Genomic DNA, 15,628 nt, shown 5'->3' with positions numbered 1-15,628 from the left:
GTAAATTGTAGGTTGAGTTTAGTAGTTAGTACACAAAAATAATCACAACACATTGAATTGTGCTCCGAAAAATTTAATTTATATTTAGATCATAATTTTAACCGCTAACTTATAATGATTTTATTGAATTTGAGCGAATTATTAATTATATTATCTAATCCTTAATTAATTTTCAAGTATCGAAGTGAAAGTCAGTAAAATTTTCATAATAGATCATCTTAACCTATTAAATTATCAGTGAAGAGAGTAAGTTATTTATATTCTTTTTAAGCCGTTAATATAAAGATTTTCTTCTTATATTTTTATATGCCCATGTGAATTTATACGTCACGGATATCTTGAGATTTAACATAGTTAATAATACTGAAAGTTAAAAGTCAAAAATAGATATTTATATCATCTAAATCACTGCTTTAAATATTTATCAAGCAACTAAAGTAAATATAAGGCTCATATTTATTTTAATTGCATGAGTGCAATCGATTCCGAATATTCTAACTAATTATGTTTTAAATATTATCATCAAAGAAATGGTTAAATGAAATTTTTTGATTGACATCACTCTTTGTTTTTTTTAGAATATATAACGTATCAGAATTTGAATGACAATCGCAAGCGATGCCTGGAAAAATAAAGGTCAAAATATTGGCAGGTAGAAACCTGCCAGTAATGGATCGATCAGGAGATACAACGGATGCCTATGTTGAAATAAAATTCGGTACTACGACATATAAGACTGATGTATGCAGAAAAACTCTTAATCCCCAGTGGAACACAGAATGGTATAGATTCGAAGTTGATGATGCTGAATTACAAGATGAACCATTGCAAATAAGACTCATGGATCATGATACTTATTCTGCAAACGATGCCATTGGAAAAGTTTACCTTAATTTAAATCCTTTATTATTACCTGGATTGCCTCTTACTGTTAAAAATATTTGGACATTAGAAGCAAACATGAACTCTAGCACCGGTGCTCAAGGAGGTATTTAAAAAATACAAGCATATATTATCAACAAAATGTTATGTCGTAAATTATTCTTCAAATATTTTCTAGGTTCAGTTATGACTGGATGGATTCCAGTATATGACACAATGCATGGGATTCGAGGAGAAGTGAATATAATAGTTAAGGTTGAATTGTTTTCAGACTTTAATAAATTTAGACAGTCATCTTGTGGCGTGCAGTTTTTTTATTGTAAGTATAAAGAAAATGTAAGATGTTATTTTTGTTATAAAAATTATGTCTATATGCAGCTCCAAATGTACCACATGGATATCATGCACAAGTCATACACGGTTTCGTAGAAGAGCTAATAGTAAGCGATGATCCAGAGTATAAATGGATTGATAAAATAAGAACTCCAAGAGCATCAAACGAAGCACGACAAACCTTATTTTTTAAAATTAGCGGGGAAGTTCAGAGAAAGATTGGTTTGAAGGCTATGGATCTTGGAGGAAATGCTGTTATTGGGTATTTATTGTTTTTTTTTATTTAAAGAAATGAATATCCAATTTACATGAATTAAATATTTTTGTTCAGATATGTTCAGAATTTTGACTTGGAAGGTGAATCAGGCATAGTTGCACGTGGAATAGGAACTGCAGTAACGCTTATAAAGCTTCAAGATATGACTACTTCACTAATAGAAACCACGAATATCGAAGAGTGAGTAATATTTTATGCTAAAAAAATATTTTGTTATACAACATTTTACAATTTTATCTATTAAGAGTAAAAAATGACGTATAGCAGTACAGATCTAGTAAAAAATATTCGGTCGAATTAAAAACACAAGTAATTTTAAAATAATTTTTGTAAAAGAAGAATTAATTTAACTATTTTTTATCTTTGCCTGCATGGAACAGCCTCGCGTGTTACTCTTTTCATTCTAAACATCAGCTCGAGTGTTCAGAAAGTGATGATAGTCTGCCACTTCTTTCCCAATCTCCTAATTATAGTCCTATACTTCATTCACCAACCAACATTCATAAAACTCAAATTGGAAATCGCTTTCCAAAAACTGAACGACATCCTATACGGTCAAATTCTGTCCGAGTTACAGAATATCACACAAGCAATTTGAAAAAGCAAATGTCATTACAAAACAGTCCATCTAATATTAAGAAAACTGGGGCATCAAGTTTATCTTTGTCTGATGATTTAATAACAGAATCTTCTTTGAAAATGATGTTGGCCCTTGAAGACATGCGTGGAGAACGAACTTCAGTTTTTACACGCAGTTTAAAAAATCTTAAATATTTTCCAAAACGAGTTATCCAAATGAAATCCAAATTTTCTGATTCTTTTGATGATGAAAGCGACCAAGACAGCACTTATTCAAGTTCTTGGTCAATTGTAGGATCAGATTCCACAAAATCTTCTGTTTCAGATTTACGGCAAATTCGAAGAAAAAAGTTTACTCATAAAAAAAATTCAACAGAAAGTGGAGTCGCTTCATTGATTCGATCAGTTCATGCAGGATTTCCTTTAGACAGCGTTCACGAAGATCGAGAAACACCAACTCCGTCACCTGTTAATTTATTGAATAATCGCGGAGAAAATGAATCTTCTTCTAAGCTATTCAAAAATGATGAATCAATAAATAACGATAGTCAATATAAGACTATAATTAATTTAGACGAAGATGTTGATAATATAATTGGAATAGAAAATAGAATCCCTGAAGAGCCAGAAATGGAAGAAGCAGAAGAAAAACTAGAAAATGATAGAATAAAAATAACAAATGAACTTTTTACTGCTACAGAAAAGAAATGTTTAGAGAGCATAAAGTTTGACAATAATCTAAATATTCCAATGATGTCTTCATCGGAAACGGATACTTCATCTTCTGAAGACGACGATCCTTCTGAATCAAGCACAAATTACAATATCCTGCATGATTCTCTTATCACCAATCATTCTGGTGACGATAACAATGAGGATGTGAAAAATAATATATTATCCAGTTTTATTCTGAAGGAAAACTTAGATGAAGTAAAGGAAAGAATAGAAAAGATTGAAGAAAAAATTTCTGAAGCTGAGAAAATTCACTTGAACTTGAGTTTAATGGATATCGAAGGAGATAATTTTATAAATAAATCTGAAAACTTTAGTAAGAGATTTCAAAAAACATCATTACCGGAAAATTTAATTTTAGATTCCGATGAAAGCCCTGATGAGAGTTTTACTCCTTTACTTCCATCAGCACCTTCTAGTCCCGAAGACGAACAAACTTCTATCGAATATTCGTTGCTCTCTAATGTTAATGATCAAATCAATAAATCTCATGATTCTGATAAGCCTGATGAAATTGATGCTCCTATAGAGTCACGTTTAAAATCATCATCAAGTTGTAAATTGAAATTTTTAGTCAAACAAGAAAGTATTGATCAGTCTGATGAATTTTTATTTCCAGCAATGAGTACTCCAATTGATGAACAATGTGATTTATTATTAAAATCTGAACTTGAAGCTATTCTACCAGTCCCTGATTTTTTTGCTTCAGCAGAGCCTTACATGGAGCCTTTATTTAAACCATTAATTGATTTTAATTCAGATCCTGAACAATTAAATTCTATCTTGGGAGTTGAAGTTCGAGAAATAATAATAAAAGATACTTCCAATGAAACCAGTAATGAAGATTTTATCGATAAAGCGAACGTTTTAATTAATGAAGCAAAAATCATTGATAAAGAAAGTGATCAACTTGAAAGCATTGTTATACATCAAATACCAATTCCCAATGAAGCAAAAATTGATGAAAAAACTGAAAAGAGCTTAAGAGAAAATATGCCTAATGAAGAACTCTCGGTTGTTAATTTTAAAGATAATAAAACAACTGAAAGTGATTTGAAAAATAATGTTTTTGTCCAAGAAACAACATGTATTAATTTTGAAAAAGAAATGAAATTTCAAGATATCCAGTTAACTAATTATGAAAAAATAAAAAGAGATGATAAAGAAAATTTTCCAACTGAAAGAATGACTTCAAATAATCAAAATGAAGACAAAGTCGAAAACCAAGTTGATACAAATATTCCGGATAGAAAAAAATTAGAAAATACTGAAGACCTTGATACTAAAGCTATAAATACTGATATATTCAAAGAAGTACCCGATAAAATTAAAATTGATCAAGCACTACCTGCTAAAGTGCTAAAAGAAAAAAGTAGTCACATAAAACAATTAGCAAATAAAGTAGATAATTGTATAATTCAATCAGAGATATTGACTACTCAGGAACCTTTTGTCCCATATAAAAAATATTTATTCCATTCAGGGTCATTGGAATCATCAAAAAGTTCAAGTGAGAAAAAAGAGAAAATATCGAAAAAAGTTACGAGAACAGAAACGGTTATTTATAGAGGACCTTTAAAAAAACAGAATACTCTCCAATTAATGGACCATAAAGAAGATGATAAATTTTTAAAATCAATTCAACCTACACCTAAAATTTCAAACACTTCATCGACAGCGCCAGCGATTGTTGTAGCTCCTCCTGCAGAGCCAGATTGTTATTTACGAGTCCCTATGGCTGACACAAAGGATATTAAAGTCCACAGTCCACATCCTAAAGGTAGTTCACCACCTCCTACAATTGAAAATACTCTAACTCAAGAAGTTTTTGTGGATCCTCAATTAATTAGTGAGCGATTTCAACGTAAATTTCGACAGCATTGTATGCTCGATTTAATGAAAACAATTGATACAAAGCTGATGGTTCATAGCCCTCACTTTAGAAAAGATTCGACAAGAAGTAAAAAAAGACGTCGTGATAAATCAGTTATCAGCACGACTCCATCTCCAGATTCTATTAGAAAAGTTAGATTACACCGAAGAAATTCTAGATCAAAATCTCCAGAAAAGCACCACCATCATCACCACCATCACCATCATCATCATAGTCATCAAAATATTAATCATGCCTCCTCTCATGCATCAATTCCACCAGTACCAAGTTCTTCATCATTATCTTTGAAAAAGAATGCATCTTCTTGTGATATCCCACTAGAAAATGTACCTAAAAGCAATCCTACCTGCTTCACTGATCCTCAACCTTCAAATTTAAAAGACAAAATAATTCCTATAGCAATTATTGAAGACTTAGATGAATCTAAAGACCGAGCAACTGCTATAAAACAACTAGCTGTAAATAATAATTTAGAAATAAATAATAAAGATGAAGCTAATAATAATTCGATAGCAATGGATGTTATAAAACCATTAATTAATGCAGAAAATTTACTAAATCCTACTGAAATTGATCCTGCAGTTCATAAAAGTCATAGTGAAGGTAGTTTAGGTAAATTAAAAAATCAATTGCCAATAACTAAAACTACTAACATTGCTAATTTGAATGACCCGTGTGTGCCTTGCCCGCCTTTCTGCCCTAGACAACAAAATGATCAGCCCACAAGTCCAGTACACCCAGCATCTGCTCTTCCTGCATCAGTTGGGGCTAAAGTTAACAACTCACCAGCCTCTAAAGCTCCTTTACACAGAAGATCTAGTGATTCTGATTTAAGCATCACTCCGAAAGGTAAAGTTTACAATTTTTTATTGATAATATATTGGATGAAAGTCTTGAATAATAGTTCAGTGCAATTCAACGCTTCTGGAGTGTCAAAATTTTTGAAGATTCTAGTTATTTATTATTATTATTATTATCATCAATGTAATGATATTTTTACTGTGACAAGTATTGGACCCTCCTTGCAGGAATTATATAATTTTTCTAGAGTGTGTCCATTGAATGTAGTATGATGTATAGAGGAGAAAGAGGAACAATAAGAAACAAAATTTTCTACTCCTGGCAAAAATTGATCAACATATCAAAATTATTTGTTACTTCATTTATTCATGCTGTATATATTTATTTTATTTTATTCATTACTCAAAAAAAAAAAATTGTAGAATTAGATAATTCTGTATCAAATGCACGTGTGTTGTGCCTCAATCACCTCTGTACCATATAATTTATTATTTTTTATCACTGCATTTTCATCTACAAACGATATCGGGAAATTATCTTTTTTTCTGTTCCATTATCATTAATTCTCCTGCCAGGATTTTGTAAATTCTTTCATAAACGTGAGTACCACCAGGGAAGTGATTTTCACTATTGAAATGTCGTCCTTAATCGAATCTAGACCCTAGAAGACCTGAAAAATAGTTATATTATAATAAATAAAAAATTATAATTGGTAATGGAATTAGCCACAAAAAAACTCCAATCATATTACTGAAAATTTTTTCGTAATAAAAATATTGGCAATTTTTGAGACATAATTTTTCGAAAAATTGTCAGAACTTGTAGGGTGAATTACTGTTATCATATTTACATATCATAACCCCGTAGTATTGTTTTTAATTCCATCGTTATTAAATGTTAGTTCTCATTCTTCGTTTATTACAGATATCATCTCACATTACTGTCAGTCTAATTTATAATACTTTTATGCACAATCAACTTTCAATAAAATAATTAATCGTTACGTTATAACATCTCTAATAAATCTCAGTCAGTTATTTGCACGTCCATAAATTTTAATTTTTATTTGTTGTTTTTAGCATGCTATTGAATATTCATTTATTCAAAATAACAAAATTGTATTATTTACAAAACAACATGTCTAAAATGTATGTGCTGTTGATGCTTCAATAAATAAAATATATGTGAAATTTGTTTGAATTTGAAAATATTGAAATAAACTGATTCGAGTTAATATATTTATTATAACTTAATTATTGTCAATTAACGTTGATTAAGTTTTTTTCAACCAGTATTGACTATATTCGTTGTAATGAAAAAATATTTTAGATTCTATAAAAAAAAATGTGAATTCTATTCATAAATAATTAATTTTTTCTTTGTTTTCTATAACTTTAGGCAATTCATTAGCTGGAAGTGACAGATCAATGGGAACACACTTGAAACCATCAGCTGCAATTGTACGAACGATGAATCAAGATGCTTTAGAAATGCTCGAATATCCTTTCATAACTATTCAACACTACCCACCAGGCTTTGTATTGAATTTAGGTACTATTATCATTTTAATTATTTTAAATATGTAAAATATAATTAAATAGGTCTTATACTAAATAGTAATATATATTTTTTGATATACAGGAGGTTTAGTTAGTGCTAGATCAGTAAAATTAATAGAAAGGATAAGCAATCTAGAAGAGCCAGAAAGTCGAGATGCCTGGTGGACTGAAATTAGAATGGAAGTGAGATCTCATGCTCGAGCATTAGGTTGTAATGTTGTCTTAGGCTACAAAGAAGAAATAAGTATATGGTGAGATTTATTTTTATTGGGATTACAAGACAAAATTTTATGTGATGATTCAATTAATTTATTATAAAACTTGTATTTAGTGATGATGTATGTGTTCTCAATGCCTCTGGAACTGCCGCTGTAATAAATCTGCTCAACTCAAATCAAGATCAAGATATTTTGCTCAATAAAAATCAGCAAGCAGCAATAATTAGCTCAACAGAAGCAGATAAAAATCAACAAAAATCAATAAATAATAAGAATAACAATGAAAAAGATGAAGTGCCAATATCAGGACAAACCAATATGTTAACCGGAAAAATTAAACGTATTTCTGAAAGTAATGATCACGAAATACCAAATATTCCATTCAATAATGCATGCAATTTATGTCATTTACCATATAATGAAGCCAGTGTACCGTTTAAAGTGGACGTATCAAAATGTGCCATTTGTAAACGAGCTAAAGTTCCTGACGTTTTATTTACAACTATCGAATTGCCTGATAATATTCCGATTACAGGAAGAGGAGTATTCATTCAAGCAACAGTTTGTAAATGCAAACGAGATTTACGCGGTGAATTGAATGCTAAAGAAATTTCAGACTGTCTACCATTTTTAGAATACGAACTGCATAGTTTATTGCTTAATAAGCTCAAAGTTAAAGGAATGAATGCTATATTTGGTTTGAAAGTTCAAATTTCAATAGGAGAAAGACTTATTGTGGGTATGGCTGTTGGAACTGCAGTATTTTTAACAGCATTACCAAGTCCTTCAATCCCACAAATTGCTTCAGGAAATTCTTGGCATAAAGAAGATCAATTAGCTGAAATGCAAAAAGCTTTGATAGAAACTGTTAAAAAAAATCGAGAATTATATAGATTGAAGCCAATAACTGTAAGTATTATTACTAAAATCAATAGTCCTGTATAAATAATCATTTTTGTAAATCTATACATTAAAAGTTTAAATCATTTTTTAAGGAAATTGAAAATGGCCGTAATGTTGCAACATCAGATACTGATGAATCAGATGATGATTTGCCTGATCTTGATTTAGGATTGGGTACAAAAGATGCATGTATCCTTGAAGTAGACGATATTGAAGACATTGATCGTATAAATCTTCTAATGGATGAAAGACCACCTGAAGATTTCCATGTTGTTAATACTCAAACAATACCTGGTTTAGATGATCTGGAAATTGTGAGAAATTTACAAATGTTTACGCAAATATCAAGAACGAAAATACCTGCAGGACAGTATTCTTCAATGCCTTCTAAATATTTTGCTCGATTACTTCAGGTAAGTAATAACAATTACAATAATGGATTTTTGAAGTTCATTAGAAATACATTGAAGACATTTATATTTCAGACTGTTTTCTTTAAATTGAGACGGATGATTCCTTGCGCTCTTTGTGATATGCAATTTAAAGTTGCACTTCCTGAACAAGATGAAATACAATTATCAGTTGTTGGAATGGCACTTGGATTAGGAGAGCCTTCAAAAATTAGTAAATATAAACGAAAGGGCATCAATAATTCTACGAGTAGAGATATACTGAAGAAAAATGGTAACTTAATTGTTTGAATTCATGATGTAGGAAATTCTTATAGAATTATTTCATTGTCTGGTATTAATAAGAACTTGTTATGTATTTATGCAGACGATAATGATTTGATATTCAATTTGGATGAAGATCAAGCGGAAAATTCAAGTGCATTGGAAACAATAAATCAGTCGCATACATCCATACCAAATTCTTCACCAGTTGCGAATCAAACACATAAGTCAAGACCCCGATCACCATTCAAAACAAAGTCACATGGGCAGCATAAGCACAAACATGTGAGTTTTAATATATTTCATTTAACTTTAAAATGTAGAAAATTTTTAATAAAGACTTAAACTTAAACTACACTTAAGTAATATTCTAATTACTTTTTATTACTTGTTAAAGGTTCCTCTGAAAGAACGATATGGTGTTGATATAACTCCTTTGTCTTATCTTCCGGGTGGAAGAATTGAACGATACTTAGGAAATTTGAACTTCTTCTTTATCAGGGAAAGTACATCGATTAGAGAGGTAATATTGATATCATAAAAAATTTTCTATTGACTTACAATGTTTAGTGTTTGATGTTTGCTGTTCATCTATATCTATAAAATATCGGAGTAACTATTCATTAACTTTTCTTATAGAATGGAGGACTAAGTGGTTTCACTCACAGCTTTATAACAGAAGTTTTGGCTATTGTTCGAGCTCATATAACAGCATTGGGAGGAAATGCCATGGTTGCCTTTTTTATGACGCAATGCGTTCTTCTTCACAGCCCACATAAAAATCAGGTATTTATAGAAACTTATATTAACAGATGAAATAATTTATATAAACCTTTCTGAACACTTTCGAGAAAAGTCTTTATTGTTGGTTTTTGCTTAACAAATTTTTGTACGAATTTATTTAAATATAAATCCCCACAGCGGGAGTATGATAAAGTTTTTATCCGCAAGACCTTGACTTTTTGGTACTGCATTTTGTTTTGTATAAAAATACGCTTTTATCGAATTTTTTGAGTTCGTATTTTTTTACATAAATTCAAACCTTGCTCAATTTCACGCTTCATGCAAAGAATCTTTATTGGTTTAAGTCATTTGAACCCTTGAAATCCAATTGAGAAAAGAAATAGAGGATCTTCCTCATACTTGAAAACGATAAACATGACAGTCAGAAATCATGATCTTATTGCTATCATTTCTTTCTATTCTTTTTATCTCTCATTTGTAATTCAAGTAGCCCTTGCCCTTAACAGTTAAAAATGTTTATTATAAAAAATGTTATAAATTTTTCAACATAAAAATCAGTCGTTAATTGTTTGATAAAAAGCAAAACTTATCACTTTTATCGTTCAATCTTTTTAAAAATTCTAAAACGATTTAGAGACACTAAAAAAAAACTACTTTTTTATAAATATTCATACAGAAAAATTAGATTAGAAGGCATTGTTGTCTATCAACTTAGACGATTTATTATTAGAGGAAAAAGCTTTTTTATATTCTGACATGGATAAAAATGTCTCGTGACAATTGCATTTTTGCTTAGAGATGATTCTCTTTATATTCATTTAAAAGAACAGTTGTATGCCGTGTAAATAGCTTTTTCTCAATTTCCCGTCTCCTTGATCAATTGTCACATTAGTCAGTCTTTCACCTTTGCTCTTAATTTGAAAACCTGAATCAACTAATTAAGTCCAGGATTTTTTTCGTGCGTAACAGGAAAAGATAGACCAGTTACTCATAATTATTTTCTTTGTTTATTTCTTTTCGTGAAAATCATTGAACTTTGATCGTTCAAGCATCAAGTAATTATAAAATTCTATCATTAATTAATTATAAATTTTCCTTTGTGTAATTTTTATCATTATAACTACTGGACTTTTCTTCGTAATTTTTTTCAAAGTATAAAAAACTATTTATATCGATAAAATAGCAATAAAAGATCATCAAAGAACACTAAATCCAATTTTCCGCATGTCTGCCTTTGAATAAACTCAAGAGCGCAAAAGAAATATTATTTTTCCGTGTCATATATGCATATCATTTAACACATCGCCTTTTGTACATCGCTTGTTTATTTCTGTCATAAATACGATCACGTTTTCAAAGAATATTCCACTGCATATTTCATTCCTCTAATTATTAACCCTCAATGGAATTATTTTCCTTTTTAACATTTTTCTAGTGATAGCTCTTTTAAAATTCTTATACTTCATTGAACACTTGACTGCGCTAAAGACAATTAAAAAACATATCTGATTGTCTAATTAACATTTAATTGAATCGTTACAATCGTTAAATTTTCAGGGTCAATGTCTTATTAATGTTGGTGGCGATGTGGTATCAGTTTCATACTTTGGCGACGAGAGACACAATCAGAATTGCTGACAAAACCCACCATACTCGGCTCCACCATAAGTTGGAATGACCGAGGTATTATTGTCGATCATCATAGATGAGTTTCACTTTACTCTTTCTCTCTATATACTTACTTAAACTCACAAAGGTATTGGAATAATAAATTATCGCTGGAAACTTAAATAAAAAGAAGGTCTCTAGAACGAACAATTATTGATAAAATACTGTCACAAATATAATGAGAATGACAATATAGTTTAGGTTGTAAAATAAACAAATTGGTATACATATATAAAAAAAAAAAAAAAAAAAAATAATAATTCAAACTATCTACTTATTGGTTACCAAATTAATAGTATTTAAATTCATTAAAGTTTATCTAGTCATAAATTTTTATTATTTTTATCAAAAATAATTTTCTTTTTAATTTTTATATTTACATATTTATTTATTAAAATAATTTTTTTTTTTTTAATATTGATTTTTTTTAAAAATTATTTGTGTTCTAAAGATCTTCTGATAAATTAAATTATACTATTGAGTGCGTTGTATTGGTCGAATAATAAGTTTTCCAATATTTTTTTATGGTATAAAATGATAAGATATTAGAGTTAAAAGTGTAGAAAATTTTGATGATGATAATTTTTTTAAATTATAACGTAATCAACGATTCTTCAATGTGAATTAGTTAACCTGTTTCTTATAATTATGATTATGTATTGATAACTTTATTGGTTGATAGAAGCAATATGTTTCATACTTTGTGAACTGTGATCCTTTTAGTGCAATAATGTTTATTACGCTACTTTTGTGGCCCTAATACGAGCTAATTTAATTAGAAAGTCAAAGCACAATAGTGTTGACTGCAAAATATACTTATTCGAACTAATAGACTTACTAGATAAATTTAAAAATTCATGTTTTTTTAAGAAATTTTGATATAAATTGAGCTAAGTCCAATGATCTAATGAAGATTCGAAGATATGTTGAAGTTGTAAAACAATCGATTTCATTTTTGAAATCACAAGTATCAATTTGAGAATTGAAAATAAAAATTGATGACCAAATTATAAATAAAAATAATAAAAACAATAACTTATTGACTTCATTGATACTTATTATTGATTATGAAAATGATAATAGTTACGTGCCTGACATTAAATGACGAGTTTATAAGTACTTAGGTAGAAAATGCAATTATAAAATAATTAATATTAAGACAAGTTCACAAAGTGAATTAAATTAACTTAAAATTCAATAAGATGTCTATGTAATATAGTAAATGAAGTTTCAACTTTTGATGCTCTCATTACTTTCTTGTACTTAAAGTTGTGCCATAAGTATTTATGAATAAAAAAATATAAATCATTATTATATTATTAGACTTAGTGATACATTTTTCAGGTATATATTAATATATTAATAGATAATAAAAGCTGAAAGCTTCATGACAAGTATGTTTGCGCAAATACTTAATGCAAAATCATTTTGTACTCTTCTCTGTTGATCATTAGCTATTAGAGAATATATTTATCTGGGAGTGTTTCATTAATTTTATTAATATTTATATTTATAAATCATTAAATCGTCCAACAATTAATTAACAAATATTTTTTCCATTCTATATGATTAATAAAAATTTTCATGTTACAAAATGTATTTGTTCATTAAACAATGTATGCTAATTACTAGACACAAAAAATATTTTCAAACAATACATCACCTACTAGCTATTTTTAATTAATACTTCCTAGTTTTATTCATAGACTATCTACTCTATCATACTTCCTTATTAATTGATTGATTATTCAACAACACAGATCATTAAGAAAGCAATGACCCCAACTCGGTAGGCTTTTTTCTTTACCATGACTTTTATAGCACAAAACAATGATTAATTTGCATGAAAAATATTCGCATCATTTTATTTCATACGTTTGTAAAATTTTTTTTTTTAAAACTGTATAATTTGAAATGTTAAAATATATGAATTCATTGATACTTAATTGATATTTTGTTTACTTTGTCCAAGCACCTGTTGAGAATATTACCATGAGAACTACTAAATTAATAATTTGTCTGTCCTAAAATATGGTAGATACTTGAAAGACCTTCTGAAATCATTAATACTGCAGCAATATGAATATCCTCTGTCATATCTTTTATCTAACGCAATATAATTAATCTTTTCACAGACATTTTCACAAATGATATAATCATTTTCTAAGAATTTTTCCAAGTAAGGATTATTTGCTGTTAAGAAAACTATACCAGCCCGAGATATTTTATCATATACAACTTTGAATAATATCTTTGGTACAGGTATTGTCTGGTCTTCATGGTTTTGATGGAATAAATTAATTTTCTGAGGATTTCCATAAGTATCTTCTAGCTGTAAGACCTCTAAAGTACCTGCCCATACTTCAAGATTGCACTTTTTATGACTGGCATAATTTCGAATGCTTATTTCTATTTTCTTCCAATTTCCATTATTGATGCTCTGCCACATTGGCACCACATTGACGTAATAAAATGTCGCACGTTGTTGAGCTGCATAAATTAAATCCCTTTTAGCTATCAAGTGTCCTCTTGCTAAATAATAACTACCTAAAATTCAGATATTCAGTTAATTATCTTTATATTTAATTCAATGCAATAAATCTTCAATAATTACGCAAGAAATAATAAGTTCCACATGGATGCTAAAATATTTATTCAAATAAATAATAATTAACGTGAGAAAAATACTTCTTAATGTCATTTTGAAAATTGTTTAGTTACGATGATGAAAATAAATGTTAATTCCATTATATTTCATTACTAGTAGTCCTGAAATATCATTAAGCAGCACTTGTCTTACTATACAAATAATTGTTCAGGATATTGACCTTCATGACATAGTTCAAAAGTGATAAATTAAGCTAATGAATAAAAAGAATGAACCTGTAGACTGAATATAATGATGAGCCAGACTTTTATTATTCAAAATCACTCCAAGAACTTCTCGTTGATTTCTTTTAGTATAAATTTTGCTAATAGCAATTCCTTGGAAAAATTCACCTTTCACAAATCCTGGATAAGGGACATTCCTAGCAGCTGCATTAATTACTGCTGGAATTTGAGTGTGGGCGTAAACTGTGTGACTCCACTGCTCATTATGACAGAAATCAATTATTTTATAAAATTCCTCGTTTCTGTTTGAATGAAATAAATATTCATTAATTGATTCATTTAATTGAATGTAATCTAATAAAATCATTCAGTTATATAACAAGATAGTTAAGCAATATAAAATTGAAAATCAACTTGTTGTTAGTTATAAAAAAACCAATCTCTCCAATTATTCCAATTTCACATGACCGTGATGTTTTTCTCGCAGCATGACGTGGATGTTCATCACAAACGATTTGATAAATTGACATTTTAATATTTTCTCCAATGAAAGAGAATAAATAATCTTCACTACACTGAAAAAGCACATTTTCATAAAGCTTTATTGTGTTCAATAAAATGTGACTTCCAGGACAAGCTAAACGGATTGAATCACCGGATTTTATCACCACAACATTTGTACCAACTTCCTTAGGATAAATGAATCCCTTTTCTATTGTGGGATGCAGAAACAGCGGTTGATGCTCCAGGAGATTATCGTTAATTCGAATAAAACATTCTGGTTTAGAGTCTAGAATAATTACTAGTATTTTATTGATGTTCTTTGTTTAAATGCTAGTTAATTTGTACTGAAGTTGTTATAAAGTAGAATACTGAATACTTACTATTTATTATTTCTCTACGTTTAAGAAAAAAATAAATTATTATAAGATATTTTAGAAATTGATACATTAGAATTAAATTATACAAACATTAACTCACGATAGAAAACAAAATATCATCTCAAATATTCTGTAACAACTCATGCTACTGGTCTATGATTTTTATTGTTACTTTATTCCTTTTGTTGAACGCGTAAAAGCTAAACCATAATAGTAAACTTTTGCAAGCTAATCGATCAGCATTGTGTAATATCCCAATCGATAAAAATCGCAAAATAGATTAACTATTACTATCGAATTTAGTAAAAAAAAAATTGTAGTAATATAAAATAATTTTTAAGATTCATTAAATTAGAAAACAATTAAGTTAATTAAAATTCATCAAAAATAAGGTCAGAAATCATTTAAAAAGAAATTAACGATAATTAATTAAGTCGATCTAAAGTGATGATAAGTCGTAAAAAATCTTTCCGAGGATTAATGATTTTTTTCCGACGATACTGGTAATTATTACTGGCACATGCGACACATTTGTTTGTTTTTTTCTACCCCACTGTTACTTCTCTGCATTTTAAGTAGAAGTAGTAAGTAAAACCACTGGCAAGTAACTGGACAAACAACTAAATTACTTGGATTCATATATTCTATTAA

The 15,628-nt window shown here is 28.9% G+C and overlaps 2 protein-coding genes across 3 annotated transcripts; one reads left to right on the top strand and one right to left on the bottom strand.

Moving 5' to 3' along the window:
* Positions 1-37: 37 nt before the first annotated feature.
* Positions 38-11,521, top strand: LOC118064699 (uncharacterized). 2 transcript variants are annotated; one of them, XM_035079487.1, is made up of 16 exons: positions 38-246; positions 579-988; positions 1,061-1,201; positions 1,261-1,477; positions 1,547-1,672; positions 1,873-5,546; positions 6,074-6,097; positions 6,897-7,049; positions 7,140-7,308; positions 7,389-8,184; positions 8,271-8,591; positions 8,664-8,862; positions 8,956-9,137; positions 9,250-9,375; positions 9,492-9,638; positions 11,154-11,521. In XM_035079487.1, exons 2-16 carry the CDS (start codon positions 619-621, stop codon positions 11,232-11,234), a joined length of 6,726 nt encoding a protein of 2,241 aa, XP_034935378.1. In that variant the 5' UTR covers positions 38-246; positions 579-618; the 3' UTR covers positions 11,235-11,521. The 2 variants fall into 2 exon arrangements, with proteins under 2 accessions (XP_034935378.1, XP_034935388.1); XM_035079497.1 differs by lacking the exon at positions 6,074-6,097.
* A 1,317-nt stretch (positions 11,522-12,838) lies between these two features.
* LOC118064635 (uncharacterized) lies at positions 12,839-15,154 on the bottom strand. Its single transcript, XM_035079355.1, has 5 exons — positions 15,078-15,154; positions 14,981-14,994; positions 14,511-14,886; positions 14,148-14,398; positions 12,839-13,811 (listed from the first exon to the last, which is right to left on the bottom strand). The coding sequence occupies exons 1-5, from the start codon at positions 15,119-15,121 to the stop codon at positions 13,267-13,269; spliced, it is 1,230 nt and encodes a 409-aa protein (XP_034935246.1). The 5' UTR covers positions 15,122-15,154; the 3' UTR covers positions 12,839-13,266.
* Between the last annotated feature and the right edge of the window lie 474 nt (positions 15,155-15,628).

Source organism: Chelonus insularis, unplaced genomic scaffold, assembly GCF_013357705.1.
Source record: "Chelonus insularis isolate UGA/USDA-ARS -01 unplaced genomic scaffold, ASM1335770v1 contig_117_pilon, whole genome shotgun sequence".
Lineage (NCBI taxonomy): Eukaryota > Metazoa > Arthropoda > Insecta > Hymenoptera > Braconidae > Chelonus > Chelonus insularis.
The sequence above is the reverse complement of the archived record's forward strand: the minus strand, read 5'-3'. Positions and strand labels throughout refer to the sequence as shown.